Genomic DNA, 15,156 nt, shown 5'->3' on the forward strand with positions numbered 1-15,156 from the left:
AGTTGTTTGTTATGTAGCTTACCATATTTGTCTTTATAAAATGGGGTATTTTGGACTCTAATTTGTCTAATGGTCTTATTTTCTTTTCCACTGGCAGTGTGTGTGTGTGTGTGTGTGTGTGTGTGTGTGTGTGTGTGTGTGTGTGTGTGTGTGTGTGTGTTTGATGTCTGATTCAGGAGAAGTTATAACAGCTATGACGGGCAGCAGACAAAAGTTTTCCAAAATGTCAGCTCCGGCAGCCCGGAGGGAAGAAAAAAGAAAACAACTGCAACAAGCATCATCTATCGACTGACAAGCTGACAAGTGGCTATTAAACTTGAACTGTTGAACTGTTGAACTGTTGAACTGCTGACGTGAAGTCAGTCAGAGCACCGAAAATAGTCAAGACGGGGTCAGAAATGATCTAAATGACGATGATGGAGACACAAAATAAAACGTGAAAGAAGGGATGTGATATTTTAAAAGGGCACAAATTTGGCAACTTTTTTATTGTGTAATCAGGCAGTGCAATACTGAGGATGTTTTTGTTTTTAAGTGTCAGGAAACAGATGGACTTAAACAGCTGCAGCCATCTATCAGCCCCTAAATGCAAATAATACTGCGTTCCTAACAGGATCAGCCAAGACTGGCAGGGAACACGAGTGGGTTGGTTTCCATGGTGAGCGAAACTAATCAGCCTTTTCACATCTTGTTGAGTGACACAAACTGAACTCAGAATACCCTTGAAACACACGCTCGGAGCACTAAATGGAGAAGAAAAAAAAGAAAAACTCTGTTTCTATCTCTTTACCTTGACCCCTTACGTGTGACCCCCCAACCATTAAACACCTACCAAGTGTGTCAGAAATGAGATGATTACTATCTCGCCTTAATTTGCCATTTTAAACATAAGACAGATGTCACAGTGAGCGAGGAAAAAAAAAAAAGAAGTGTAATTGCTCTTGTCTAGGGGGCTTGAGATTGTTGGTTCTCCGACAGAAAAAAAGGACAGCCTCCTCCTTCATTTGCTACACAATGAAACTCATTCGCTGGAATATATAGTGAGGTAATTGAGCGATGAATTACTTTTTGCATCAGCACCACTCAATGACACTGATTCTGATGTAGTAATATATTATCTCCCCACTTTTTGTGCTAATTTATCCCTAAAATGACATGCAATGAAAAATGAACATTCCTCCTCTTTTATTAGACCGTGGGGAAAAAAATCAACTAATAAACTCCCCCCCCCCCCCCCCCCCCCCCCCTCCCAAAAGGAGCAGGTCAGGCTTTGGATAGTCTAAGCCCTGACATTGTGCTTTCTAATTATGTGAAGTCACGTCTGCAAGTTTGACTTGCGAGCGCCATCATTCCCTACAGAGAAGAAATAAATGAGTTTCGCATCAAGTCATGCAATCTGCCTCAGTTAAACCGAGATCTCGAAAAAAAATGTGATTATATCTGGCGTAATTGGGTAGACACCTCTACCTAGAATTACACCGGTGGCACAAAAAAAACAAATTAATATGGGTGATAATTGGAGATAGATGGAGAAGTAGCTGTTTAAATGGAAGACAGGCAGATCATTTATAAGAAAAGGCATTTAAAAAACATAGATGGAGCCTGTGTGTGTGTGTGTGTGTGTGTGTGTGTGTGTGTGTGTATATGAGATGGAAAAAAAGATAGCAGCCAACAAGAAAAAGAGGACAATCTTTATTTCAATCTTTCAAACCTGTAATAAAGTGTGACAATCTCAATTCAAACCCAAAGAGGAAGTTTGGCAGAGAATGGTAGGCAACTACAAAGACCAGAAGGCAAGGCGAGGGCATGGTTTTTTTTACCTTTAGTGCAGTTTCACAGTAATAATACAGATTACTTTCTGTATGTAAAAACAACAGGTGTGCTTAGGTTGAGGCGCCTAAGTCGATCACTGAGCTACCAACGCACGATAAAAATGAACGACAAAACCTGAAGCCATCTTATTACTTAGCTACACTTTAAAATAAAAAAAAAAAGGTTATATCATATCAGGGGTAAGGATTGGGGGTTACATTTACACAACATAAACAGCTCAAAACATTCATAACCATTTGAAAATGTCACTGTAATTAAGGGTTTAGCTCATTTGTCAGGGAGTCGGTTCAGTGAGGTGTGGTTGAAAGCTCAGGGGGGAAAAAGTTTGAAGCTTTCATTATTCATTCTTAGACGTCAGATTTCATTGCGGCTCTGTGCGTTGGACACATTATAACGCATGAATGTTTTTAGAATGAATTAAAAGTAAAAAAAAAGAAGAAGACAGACAAAGCAAGAATTAATCCATTATACCTTCATGTAGTTTGAATTGAATATATTTCTTAATCAGCTTCCTACTTTGAGCAATGTGGTTCTACATGAGCACACCGCCATAGTTTACATTATGAGCAATATCTGTATTTCCTTTTTATTCTCTTAAGTCTGAAGTTTGACATGGGCGGGGCTCAACTTGGAAAAAAGGGGCGATGTCACAATTATCTATGAGGAGTGTGAGGAGCCATTTCAGGCATGAGGAATGATTTTTCTCCACAGGTAATGTCTATGGTTTGGGAGTGCATGAAACTCTCCTGGTTGAATGATCAGTGCAACAAAAAAAAACAAAATGGTCAAAAGGTATGATCCAGAATGACAAGAGAACTTAAAATCCTGCTACATATGCATCGCTAACAGTAGGTGGAACAACTTAAAAAACAACTATCTCCAGTGTAAATTAATTCACTTTTTAAATTCTGGTACATTTTGGTGAGTTTTTTTTGTTCTCAACTGCAACAATGAACTGACTGGCTTGTTCTCTAAAGCAATTGCAGCAGAAACTCAAGGGAGAAAATACATCCAACTGGTGGCCATAACATGAACTTCTACGGTTGTAACATTATCCAAGAGACTGTCAAGGTTCCATGTTAAGAAATATGTTGGATATCATTTAAAGAATAATTAGAAATGGGATTTGAGAGTGGGGAAAGTACCCCATTTCGTGGGTTAACTAAGAATATTTCACCTTTTATTTCCCTTAATCTGTCTCAAATGTTTAGTGTTAAAGACAGCTACATAAGATAATAAAATGTGTTTTCAGCCATGATTAAATGACCAGTTTGTGTGGGTTAACTGAGGATATTTGACCCTCTTATTTCCTCTTATTTAGTTATATAGTTTATAAAATGAGTTTTCAGGCATGATTAAACTGTCTCCACAAAGCATCACTGTGGCCACTACATATCTGTGCATCCTTCATAAAAATGGCATTACATTGATTGTAGCATTAGGAATTACTTGCCATTAAATAGCTGGTTATGTGAATTCAGGAGGAAGCCACAACCTCTACTTGACTGCAGCTATTACATAAACTTCAGTCACAAATATAAGAAGATTGGATAGAGATGCTTTTAAGCCTTGAAACAACTTATATAGTGAACTGTGCCAAAAAAAAAAAACGGGGGTGAAACTCAGTAGCAGGAAGACTATTTTGTACGCTCAGTGTGCATCTCAGCAGATCTGGATGTAAACATCTCGCCGACTGAATTCAATATAGCGACCGATGATGGAGGATAGATTGAAATATGGAAAGAGACAGAGCCAGTTGTTAAAAAATGCCACAGGAGTTACTGATGCATGTTATGGGTGTCTGATATACAAGCAGAACACCATCTACACCAGGATTTTTTTTAGCAGGTTGTTAAAATTGTGCATTTGCTGTATTCCAGCATCAAAATAGGCTGATACCAATTACAGATTTGGCTTTTTTTTTTCTTTCTCCCATCAACTCTCCACATAAATAGACACTAACAGGTGGCTGGCATGAGAAATATGTTAAAATGCATGACTCTCTCGGCACTTTGCACCCCTAAAACATGACTTTTTTTTCTCTTTCTTTTTTTCTTTTAGGCAATGACGTACGATACAAAAAAAAAAGCACAATTCATATATGGCAGATTTTCCTTCTTGGGCACTTCCTATATGCTTTTCTACACATGTCAATCACTATACATGACAAAGCCTACATTTGGGGTTTTAAGGGGGAGGAGAGGAGAAGGGGGGGGGGGGGGGGGGGTAAAGTTAAACAAAAATGTCTCAGAGATTATTTAGATTCTATTCAGCTTCAAGGCAAAGTTTATCTTACATTGTGAAACAAATAAACTGTAACAGAAGAATAACTGAGATATGACACACACGAGAAAAGTGTTTAAGTGGTTACAAAACATCTACCTAACAATGTGAGAGAAAAAAGGGGGGGGGGGGGGTCACATCACATGGAATATACCACCGGTTGGTCGAATTGTAATAAATAAGTGGTATGTTTGGTTCACAGCCATCCCTTCTTCTTCTTCTCTCGAACATCAATGTGTTTAAACTCCGGCATAAGAAAAAAAAAAAGGCTGTTAGTTTAATAAACATGACTCAGATGGCTTCACGGAGCAGCTGACCTTACGTACTGACACACACAACTCAAAAAGATAGGAGAACGGTTTGTGCTCGAGGGGGCTTGAAGGAGGGGAGGAGGTGGGGGAGAAAGTGAGATGAAAAACAAAGAAGCAGAACAGTAATACATTGATATGTCTTTGAGTTTCATGCCACTGCATTTCACTAGGCCTATCATCCTCTATCCGGCGGGAACCCCTCCCTGTGTTAATCGGTTTTCTTCTCTTCGGGATCTTTCTCTCCAACTTCTGGCTCCTCTTCCTCTTCGTTCTCGCCTTCTTCGGGGGCCCTCCAGCTCACCGCCGTGTTGCCTCTCCTCCTCCTCTTCGTCCTCTTCGTCGGTCAGGCCCTCCCTCTTGAGCGCGTCCATGTCATCCGAGCCGTCATCCGACTCGGCCGTGCAGATGCCGTAGCACATCAGGCTAATTACACCCAGCGGTAGGCCGAACAGGAAGCAGCCCAGCAGAGGAGAGCTGCGAAACACCGACTGATGACGGAAAACAAGACAAGACAATGAAAAAAAACCCCAAAAAGAACATGAAAGGAAGTGTGAAGGAGGGATAATATGGACAGAAATGTGAATGGGTTTTGGGAAATAGAAACAGAAACAGAAAGAAAAGAAGAGCACAAGATATTTAACATAATGACTCAAGCCATCAAATCAACTCAGATGCTCTCCATGTAAGTATAAACAAAATGCAAAAAGTCTATCCATCTATTAACATTACAGAATCTATTCCTAAACATTTTTCTTTGTACATAACCTTTAATTAGTGATATGTTCCTCTAAAGCACAATATCATCTGAGCTGTTAATGGACTGCACTTTGAATACTGGCGTGACGCAAATCATGCTCCCCTGTGATCTCGAGCAAGAAATAAATTGATTTTTTTTTGTCTACAGTTGGCAGCAGGGCAACAAGCTGTGAACACTGATATAAACAGCTGCCTATCTACACATCCAGCAGATACACAGCAACCTAAGCATGTATTATGAGTCATATTTATGTTTCCTGGTGAATTAAAGGTTAAATAATCACACTTTTAGCTCCGTTTTGGTCTCCACCGACTCAACTTCAGCTGATAAATGCTCCATTATGTTCACCAGCCAGTCGATAACCTTGCCTGTCTGCCAGTTGGGGTTAAGCAGGTAATATACAGCAGACTCGGAGCTCTTTACCTGAAAACAGCTGCTTGCTACAGCTGGAAACGACACTGATAAGAGGCGTAAATATGCAGCATTTCAAACTAAAACGTTGAGCCAAATGACACTGAAATGCTCTGTAGATCAATGTGATGAGTGAGTTCAACACTACTTGCGTTCACTCCTAGCTTTAAGTGCAAAATAATGGGAGTGTGTTAAGTTTTGCTATTATTTGGTCATGAGCCAAACTATTGGAAAAATGTACATTTCTCAAATCACATACTTCTATGTAGTACACTGTTTACACTGTGTACTTACTTGTGTAGTGCACACATTTCAACAGGTTAGTGTTTCTCAGATCAAATACGGTCATTGCACGCTTACCAACTCATTACAGACTGCTAAATTAACCCATTAAACCTGCTCATAGCTTATATTACAACAGTATAGTGGTGCTTAGTGTAAAAAAACACATGTATAATTTACATTTGTATAATGCAGCGATGTTCGCCGTAGTTACAACAGACTTTATCACCTCATTAATACCAAAATAAATTGGATTATTTACTTCATTGTAATTCTGTTTTGGCTCTGAGCGAAACATAATGAAGTTGCCATGTGAACTCTGATGTATGTACTGTGCATGACGGGTAAATAAAGGCCAACAGGATATGCAAATGTGTAGAGAATGGGTCAGTAAGGGGCACACTGAGTTTTGCACGATCGTCCCCTGATGGGTTAATTCGCGGCCGTGCTTCTCTCTCACGTTCACACATGTCACAACAAACACGCTAATAATTTATCTCCATTTCTCTTCATTCCTCTCTCTGTTCAGTATAGAGAAACGCAGTTTAGAAGAGGGTATCTGAGACTCCAATTAGATATTAAGTCGAGTGAATTCAAATCCTGATAAATATATATTTGTTTAAAAATCACAGAAGCTTTTATATGTTTTTTTCTTTATATGCGTTTTTATTCATTCATGTATTCATTCATTTGCATTACGCCATTAAGCTCCGCGAGCGTGCTCAGACGGCAGGTCACAAATCATTTACAGGAACTCGGGCGGCCTTTAATATTTTAACATTAATTATATTAATGTCATCTAATTCCTGTAGGTCTTTATTACACCGTTGACCACATTGGAGAGTTTTTACCCTTTTTGAACAATAATCCTTTTAGATTGTGCAGTTTGAACTGAAATGAATAAATGAACTTCAAATAAAAAGCATGTCCAACAATAATCTGCCTTGAGATAAAATTACATTTGTCTAGACGTATTTTTTTATGTTGTTTCTCTTTAATTTACTATCTGCACATTGTACATTTTACACGCTTTGGAGCTTGATCTGTAGAAGCCCCCTCTAGGGTCAACACACAGTAAATGAAAGTGTCAGTGCATTTATCCCCCGAGGATCACTTAGATACAGCAATTGCCAACAAGTGGCTGCTGTTGCTTTGCTCACTAGCTGTGAAGGAAACGTCTCCTTCTCCCATCTTTGTACTCAACCTGCGTATAAAATTAAACCTTTTTTTTTTTCTCCTCCTTTTCAGACGTGTAATTTACCACTCCGCTCCTACAACACGCACAACTCTCTTTTTTCATCTCCTGCGGGCAACAACCATATAGTCACTGAAGGACAACTTTGCAAGTTCTTCTTTTAAATGATTTCAGTGACGTATGAGTCATTTGGCCTTAATATGGAGGGATACATCAGAGACAATGTACCTAGAAGGGCGTACTCGGTCACAACTCCTGTCAGCCACTGAGCTGAGGAAGAAGAGATATATATCCATGTTCCCTCCAGTCATTGCCACTGGAAGAGGGATAGTAATTGCCAGTGTGCCGTGTTGCTAGATGAGGTAGAGATGGGTATGCTATGCTAACACAGCTGGCTGAGTCATTGGGTCTAATGTGGCTGCTTCCTCATGCTCCTGTCAGCCGTGAATTTAGATAGGCTCACTAGGGGGGAGGAGGTGATGGCTGCTGCCTTTCTGCATTGTATCATATCATTGTCACCATGAGCGAAACTAGCCTGGATGATACTAGCAAGCACCTTAAAATTAAGAGAAATGCACTTGCAAAAGGTGGATTCTTACTTTTGCGCAGCTGCTAATGAGAGACAGATAAAAATCCTTCACGCTATGTTCTCTCACTGCCCAAAGAAATGTAATATTGGGGGGGGGGGGGGGGTTTCTATTAAAACCTTGCCCTTGTTTTCTGGCAGGTGCAATTCTTCCACTGATCCCATTTAAGGAAACAAACTGTCAAACCTGACCTGACAGCTACAAAATTAAACCTTCGATAACATTTCCGGAGGCATTTCTTCGCGCTTCGAGACAAAGCTCCACAAGTCACGACATCTTCTATTTCGGCTATTTTCACAATAAAAATCTATAATTTTCCTTTAAGGAGTCCTCTGAATCCCCTTAAAGGACATTGTTTAAGGGCAGTGTTAAAGCTCACCCGCGGTTACAGTACTGAGCCAACCAAAACGGCATTACAACACGGCTGTATTTACATTCCTAACACGCCCTTGGTAAAATAAACACCAGTTCTCCCAAAAGAAGCAACTACTTAGGGGTAAAAGTAGGGAGGAGAAGGCAGCTCAGCCTCCTGACCCCTCTCTCCTCCCTCATCACTCCTGCTGCCTTTTTTCTTTTCCTCTTGCCATGCTGTGTTTACCGCCTGCATTGCATATTCTCAAATGTACGCCCATTCTTGTCCTCTGAATGATGTTTTTTTGTCCCGGTGGAAAAGTGAGAAAACAACGGGCACATTTGTTTTATAGCTTTTGCTGAACTTTGAGCAGGTTGTATGGATACAGTATTAACCCCCCCCCCCCCCCCCCCCCCCATAAAAAAAACTGGCAAACGCAGTCAAGGTGAGGCGCAGTGTGACGCATATCAGCACAAGTACAAGGTGTTAATTAGAATTGCAATAATTAATGGTTTAATTGTTGAGGTGTAGCAAGTGTTTCAGCAGGCTTACAAGAGAGGAATCTGAGTTGAACAACTAATCATTGCAGCTAATTAAAACTAGCACAAAATAATAATAGTAGCCTAAAAGTAACACATGAAAAAAAGTTGAAGCTGTATTATAATCAATATTCTCATTCAAGTCTCACTCAGTCTTTCGCTGCTATAGTTCCAACTAGAGCCGATATATCAGTCAACCGATATTATCGATCGATATTGAGCTATTACAGATATATTGGTATTGGCAAATACATTGTCCAATATGTGCCATTATATATACTTTTTTTAAAGTTATATAAGGAGCATTTGATGTATACTTGGTAATTTTCTTCCTTCAAGTTTATTATATGCATGTTTTTTTTGTTCTGTGTTTTTTTTCATTGACAGCAAATTATTATTATACAGTTTCAGTGCACTGATGTCATTTTAAACATTAATGTTTCTTTTTTAAATAAAAATTAAATATCACAGCCTCCACTATATGTCATAATTGCTTTAAAAAAAGTGTTTTAATGTATATATTCTGTACATATAACATTAACAGCCAATATATTGATATAGGTATTTTCGGTAATCGGCATCGGCATCGGCCCCTAAAATCCAATATCGGTCAGGCCCTAGTTTCAACTGCTTGCAGCAACTCAACTTGCACACTTTCTTCTTTTATTCTACTCTTTAAACCTTTAAATTTGTATTATTCTTACATTTAAATACTTCACAAGTTTATAAACTACTGTTGTATGACTCTACTTTCTTATTAAAGCTTTGAGAAACTCAATTTCATGTCATTATATATTCATTTCAACTGAAAAGTATAAATGTAATTGTGGTGAAATGACAATAACGTATGTTTACTTTAGTTTGCAACCTTACTGCTTGCATTTACTGTCACCTCTCTCAGCAGCAGGCATATGATAAACCCACCTGTACACCACCTGCCCAACATACAATGGGCAAAGTTTCAAAGTAGCTAGTGAACGAACATAGAGGAGCATTTAATCCTTTCCTGTAGAGGCTTTGTGTCAAAATCTAGTTTTAATGACTTTATTACCTCATTAATACAAAAATAAATCTGGTTATTTAGTTTATTATAATTCCGTTTTGGCTCTTGGTAAAACACTGAATATTGGATTTAAAGTCGTTATAAACCCAGATGCACAACTTCATATGATTGCTGATGTCTCTGGATGTGTAAACAGGCAACAGATTCAACTCAAGCAGTTTATAATGTAGCGGGTGTTTTGCTGCCAAAAAAAAGGTGCAAATGAAGCTACAATACTGTCTCTACTTATATAACTAACCTAATTATCTCTAATTAAACATTTCTAATGTGTGATTTATGGAGTTAGAGAGAGCACAAAAAGATTAAACTTTGGGCAAAGAACTTTTGCTGAAACTTTAAATGGTAACAGACTGACTTGACTCCATGAGCGTCTCTTGCTCATCGAAGAAGTGTGAACATTGTGAATGTCATTTTTTAATATTATGTAGCGCTAATGTGCATCTCTTTTAAAACTTAACATCAAACACGGTGCTTATAACTGACTGACTTTCAGTGCTAAATAATTCATCTCATTTAAAAAAAAATACACCATCTGTTAATATTACAACTTAAGTGCTGCAAACATTTAGAAAACAACCATTCTGACATTCAACTAAGTTGTAAAGACACATTTTGGAAAAGAAATATGTACAAGCAGAAAAAACATATCTCATTTCTGTGTACATGAAACTCATAGCAGCTTACCATGATGGTGGATTTGGCATCAAAGGCCACGCGTTTGATCCTCTGAATGATGCCATCACCTCCGTACGCCTGCAAGGAGACAGATAATTTAAAGGAGACAGAGGAGCGACCGTGGAGGAAATAGTTTATATGCTAATTTTTACATTCCCCACTCATGTTGTGCATCATCTGTTATTTAGCTTGGTATCAACATCTTGATGCAATTACTTGGTGACAACTCCGCAATCCTTAAACAACAAAGCATTTATCACTGTGTCAATAAGAACTACTCACACAATATAGTCCGAGTTTTGGATCCCGCTCAAATGCTCAGTAAATCACTTTAAATACTGTCTAATGAAGCGCTTCCCTGCACAAAATTATCGGATGCGAACGAATTAAACTTGTTCACTGTCCGGCAGTTGTGGTTTGCCTGAGCTTACTTATTGGCAGCTACACCTGGGGAGCGAAAAGGGAGCGATCTGTCCCCATGTTAATTCGTCAGCACGGCCAATTAGCAAGCTCTGACTGGGGATAAATTGTGTGAATGAGGTAGACGATGGGGTGGAAGCGGCTGCTGGATGGAATTAGCTGCTGCTGTGCGAGGACTACGCAAGCAGTTTAAGACATTTCGATGAAGGTTTTTATATCACGTTATTAAAGCTCGGTAATTGCATCAAATTGTGGATGGCAAACCTGGAAACAGAAGGATCAGTGTGAAGCAAAAGGACAGAAGACAGTAACTGAATCCTTTAAGAGCAACTTTATGTACTCAAAGAGCAGAGGAATGTGACACGCTTCAAAAATTTTAACTATTGGCTAAAACCTGCCAGGAAGAGATGACAGTTTCCACTCATGGCTGGCTCATGCTTCATGAGAGATAACCGTTCTGTTCATGCGTTTCATGCTCCATATGATAAACAGCCGGACCAATAAATCAACCAGGCTGATATTAGCTCATCTCTGCAGATGTATTGGCATTTATGTCAGCTGATAAATGCCATGAAATTGAAGTACAGACATGAAATATAGTCTGTCCACCAGAGAGTCGTGACAAGTTTCATTTTTAACTGTAAATCATCCTGCCTAGTGTATTTTATGGTTACATTTTATTTATTTTTTTTAAACTAACTTAAGGGAATCTTAAATGTTTATTTATGTTATGTGTTGTTTATCATTATCTGACTTTTTTAAATCCAAATTTTGGTATTGGCCTCAAAAATCCTGTATCAGTCGGGTCATGTGACACAAAATGTATACATTTCTGTACAATAGTAGTAGTATCTACCCCCCACAAATACCACCAATATCAAGAAGAAACTTTATAGATTTTTGCACAACTATCTAATATTTCACTTTAATGCACTTCCTGCCTGTATTTTGTGTATCTCTGCATGAAGCCTGAACCAGCCTAGAGACACCTCATGGCAGTCATTACCAGTATGACACGAAACTGTCGAGGCTTTGGCTGGAGCTGCACTGGAGGAACATGGAGGTTTCTTTTTGCTGTTTATTTGGTGGGAGGTGGTTTGTTTTGCCAAGCAAAAAATAGCCCAGACCTTTCTTGGAGAAATAAAAAAGGGGGGAAAGGAGAGGAAAGGAGAGGAGAGGACCTCTGGCTGTTTGGCTTACGGTTTCATACATCTGGTGACTTTAGTGTAATGCAGGGAAAATGATGACATTTCTTTCCAAACAGCATGCAGATTAGTGTACACACTACAACGCACAGTCATGTTGTAATCTCAGTGTTTGACTATGAAGACAGAATTATTGTAGATAATCTATTCAGGAGGGACAGAAATATGAAATCTAAACATGCAAAACGAGATTACAAAAATATCTCATCTGGTTGAAATATCTTCCAGGGGACGACTTAAAATGCAAGGCAACATGCTTGATTAATGAAGACTACTGGTGTGATTACAATGGTACAACACAAGGGGAAAGGGGGGGGAGAAAAGGCTACACTGAGCTGAATGCATAAACAGAGAGCAGCAGAGGGAGGAGAAGGGAGGGGAGAGGGGGGGGGGGGGGGTAAGAAGAGAAGATTTGGACCTGTGCAGAACCGTTCAAAACGCCGCTGATGAATTGGACCAGCTGCTCCATGGTCTCAATCGGCTCACTGGGCAGGAAGTACTGCTCGTTGGATGTGTTGAGGATGATAACAGAGGGCACCGTCACCTCGCTGTAAAAAACAGGAAACACAGCTTTTAATCTCCTTAACCTCCGCGCCTCGGACTGCTATTATCCAAGTGCATCATTAGATGGGAACAAATTGTGGTTTCTTAAAGAACAAACTGTTACACAGAGCATGCAGCAGTGAGATAAACAAACCTTTTGTACTGAGAGCAACCTAACTTTTCCCATGGGCATTCTTTCAAAGAGGATTTTTTTTTTTTTTTTGTTAAAGAAGGAAAAAGGCGATGCAGCTTGGCCTATTTCAGAGCGGCATTTCTTCTATCTTTTATGCAAACTGTGTGCAACTCAGGGGCTTTATGGGGCTGTGCCGGTCACAGTTAAAGAGACCTTTACAAATTATGGCTGACAAGTGAATCGCGTGGAGTTCAGAGGAAAGTAACTCCATGCTGACACATATAAGAACGTATATAAAGAAGTGGAGCGAGCCGGTGATCTTAGATGCTTTGTTTCAGCAGAAAACACAGAGACTGAAAGACGTACAAACCGCACACTCTCGAGCCATCGTGTATAGACAAATCAGCTGAGGAATTACGAAACTCAGTTGGATAACGAACAAGGTCATATAAACAAGCAATCCCTCTTTCACATGTCTCACACAACACCAAAGCCTGGCTTAGATAAGGTCTCCTACTGCTTAGACACACACACACACACAGTCCATCACGACGCTGCCACCTCACATCCCTGCAGTGTTACTCAACCTGGCAACAAATTGCACACAGGCTCTCACGTATCCATCACTGTCCCAATCCACCACCCAGCTGAGATCAGGAGTGCAAACACACACATGCCCATGCGGTAGAGTCATCAACGCGTTGCTACTCCGTCCAGATGAGATCTCCAATCACACACACACACACACACACACACACATTATGGATGCGTGCGTATTCCATCTGATATGCAGCCTACTCAACAGATGGCACCCATTTAAAATAAATATGGATTAGCCTATTCACCTCTGTGAGTGGAGGCTACTGGGGGTTTGCCGCCCATAATGAAAGCTTCTATACTGTACGCTATGCAATTAGAACTGGCAGGAAACTCACATTTTACAAAACACACATTTCATTTTCTTTCCTCGACCAAAAATGGAAGATTTCTGCGGGTTTCTTGTGTGGGTTTTTTTTTATTGGCTGGACCACAACAGTGAAAGTCTCTGACTGACTGACTGAGTGATGAAGTTACACCATTGGTTGGAAGCCAACGCAGAAATGCTTCAAGCCTGCATTATTACTAATGGCCAGAAGGGGGCGACTCCACCAGTTGCAAAAAATAAGTATAGTCTATAAGAAGATGACCTGACTTCTCACTTGATTTATTATCTCAGTAAAAACTTTCCTAAAGAGTTCATGGTCTCAATCATGTCTCAAAACTTCTGAAATGAAATATATTTGCATATTTATAGATTCTGCGAGAAGAAATAGCTGTTATTTCAAGGATTTTAACATGGCAATTACACCTTTGTCTGGAAGGGATCTTTAACATTATCTTTAAAAAATAATTTTAAATTTTGATTTTAAATTTTTTTATGTATAATCCAGGTGAAAACTGGGCTTTAAAGGTACAGTTTACGGTTTATAGTATAACCTTTTACTTATTTTTTTAACTTTTTTTTTTTACATTGACTGAGTTATTATTGCTGAGAGAAGCAAATTACGATATCAGTGACAGTTAATATAACATACTTAAGTGAGTGGACTTAAAAATACGGATGAAACTGGTTTAAACCTCTTTTTCAAAAATAATCCTGGATATTTCAAAGTTAAAAAAAGGATAGACACATAGCAGTTTATGACCTTCACTTCATGTATGAGCTGAGACTTAAATCAAGGTGTTTATGATTTTACATGTCGTTCACGTGCTATGATTACAAATCTTACCTTCACTGACGGACTTTTCAGTCACCTCACATCGAAGTGTTTCAGAGCCCACAATAAATTCAATATAAGGGGGTTTAGTGATAAGCCTGTGTTTAAACAGAGGCAGAGACAGCCTCTGACTTGAGTGGTGCTTATGTTGTGTGTGTGTGTGTGTGTGTATGTGTGTGTGTGTGTGTGTACTGTATCTATGTATTCATGATTCTGTGTCTATGTGTCTCTGGTGAAAACAGGGGCGGCCTTACGCCAAACAGACTGCTGCCAGAACACTGTAATCACTGTGATGACAGAAAGAGGGATAAAAAGCCATCAGATTTATTTCCATGGCACTCCTAAGGGAGAGGTTTAGTGGACATTGACAGGCCAGGATTTCATTCCTCAAAGGAGGGCAATTAATCCTGTGCTAGAGCGGCCAAATTCAGCCCCGTAAAACCTGACGAAATGCATATTGTATGTGCTAATACAAAATTAGGGTGGCTAATCATCTCTTTTATCCTTGAATATACACTCCACCTGTCTAATTTCAGCCGTGCAATGGGAGTCGGTTTGTTTAATATAGTCGTATTTCCAATACTTCTACTGTACTCACTGACACACTTTTAATTACACGGGAATTAGGAGGCCATGTTTGCTATAATCTCCCTCATACAAACAATAACTTGCTCAAATTAAAATAACATCCTGCGGAGGTCTATTAAGCACGTAGATTCTCACCCATACACACACACAAAAATTATACAAACACTCACATAATTAGATATACTGTAAATCGGAGGGTAGAAAACAGGCACGCCAACTGCT

The 15,156-nt window shown here is 39.4% G+C and overlaps 1 protein-coding gene across 1 annotated transcript in view; it reads right to left on the reverse strand.

Annotated features, from left to right (window-relative positions):
• Positions 1-1,695: 1,695 nt before the first annotated feature.
• LOC134002438 (protein disulfide-isomerase TMX3-like) overlaps positions 1,696-15,156 on the reverse strand; it is a 36,046-nt gene continuing 22,585 nt past the window's right edge. Inside the window, 4 exon segments of the mRNA XM_062441780.1 lie at positions 1,696-4,711; positions 4,713-4,915; positions 10,298-10,366; positions 12,332-12,461. Of these exon segments, the coding sequence (XP_062297764.1) occupies positions 4,636-4,711; positions 4,713-4,915; positions 10,298-10,366; positions 12,332-12,461 (478 nt within the window). The 3' untranslated portion in view covers positions 1,696-4,635.

This window comes from Scomber scombrus, chromosome 20, assembly GCF_963691925.1.
Source record: "Scomber scombrus chromosome 20, fScoSco1.1, whole genome shotgun sequence".
Lineage (NCBI taxonomy): Eukaryota > Metazoa > Chordata > Actinopteri > Scombriformes > Scombridae > Scomber > Scomber scombrus.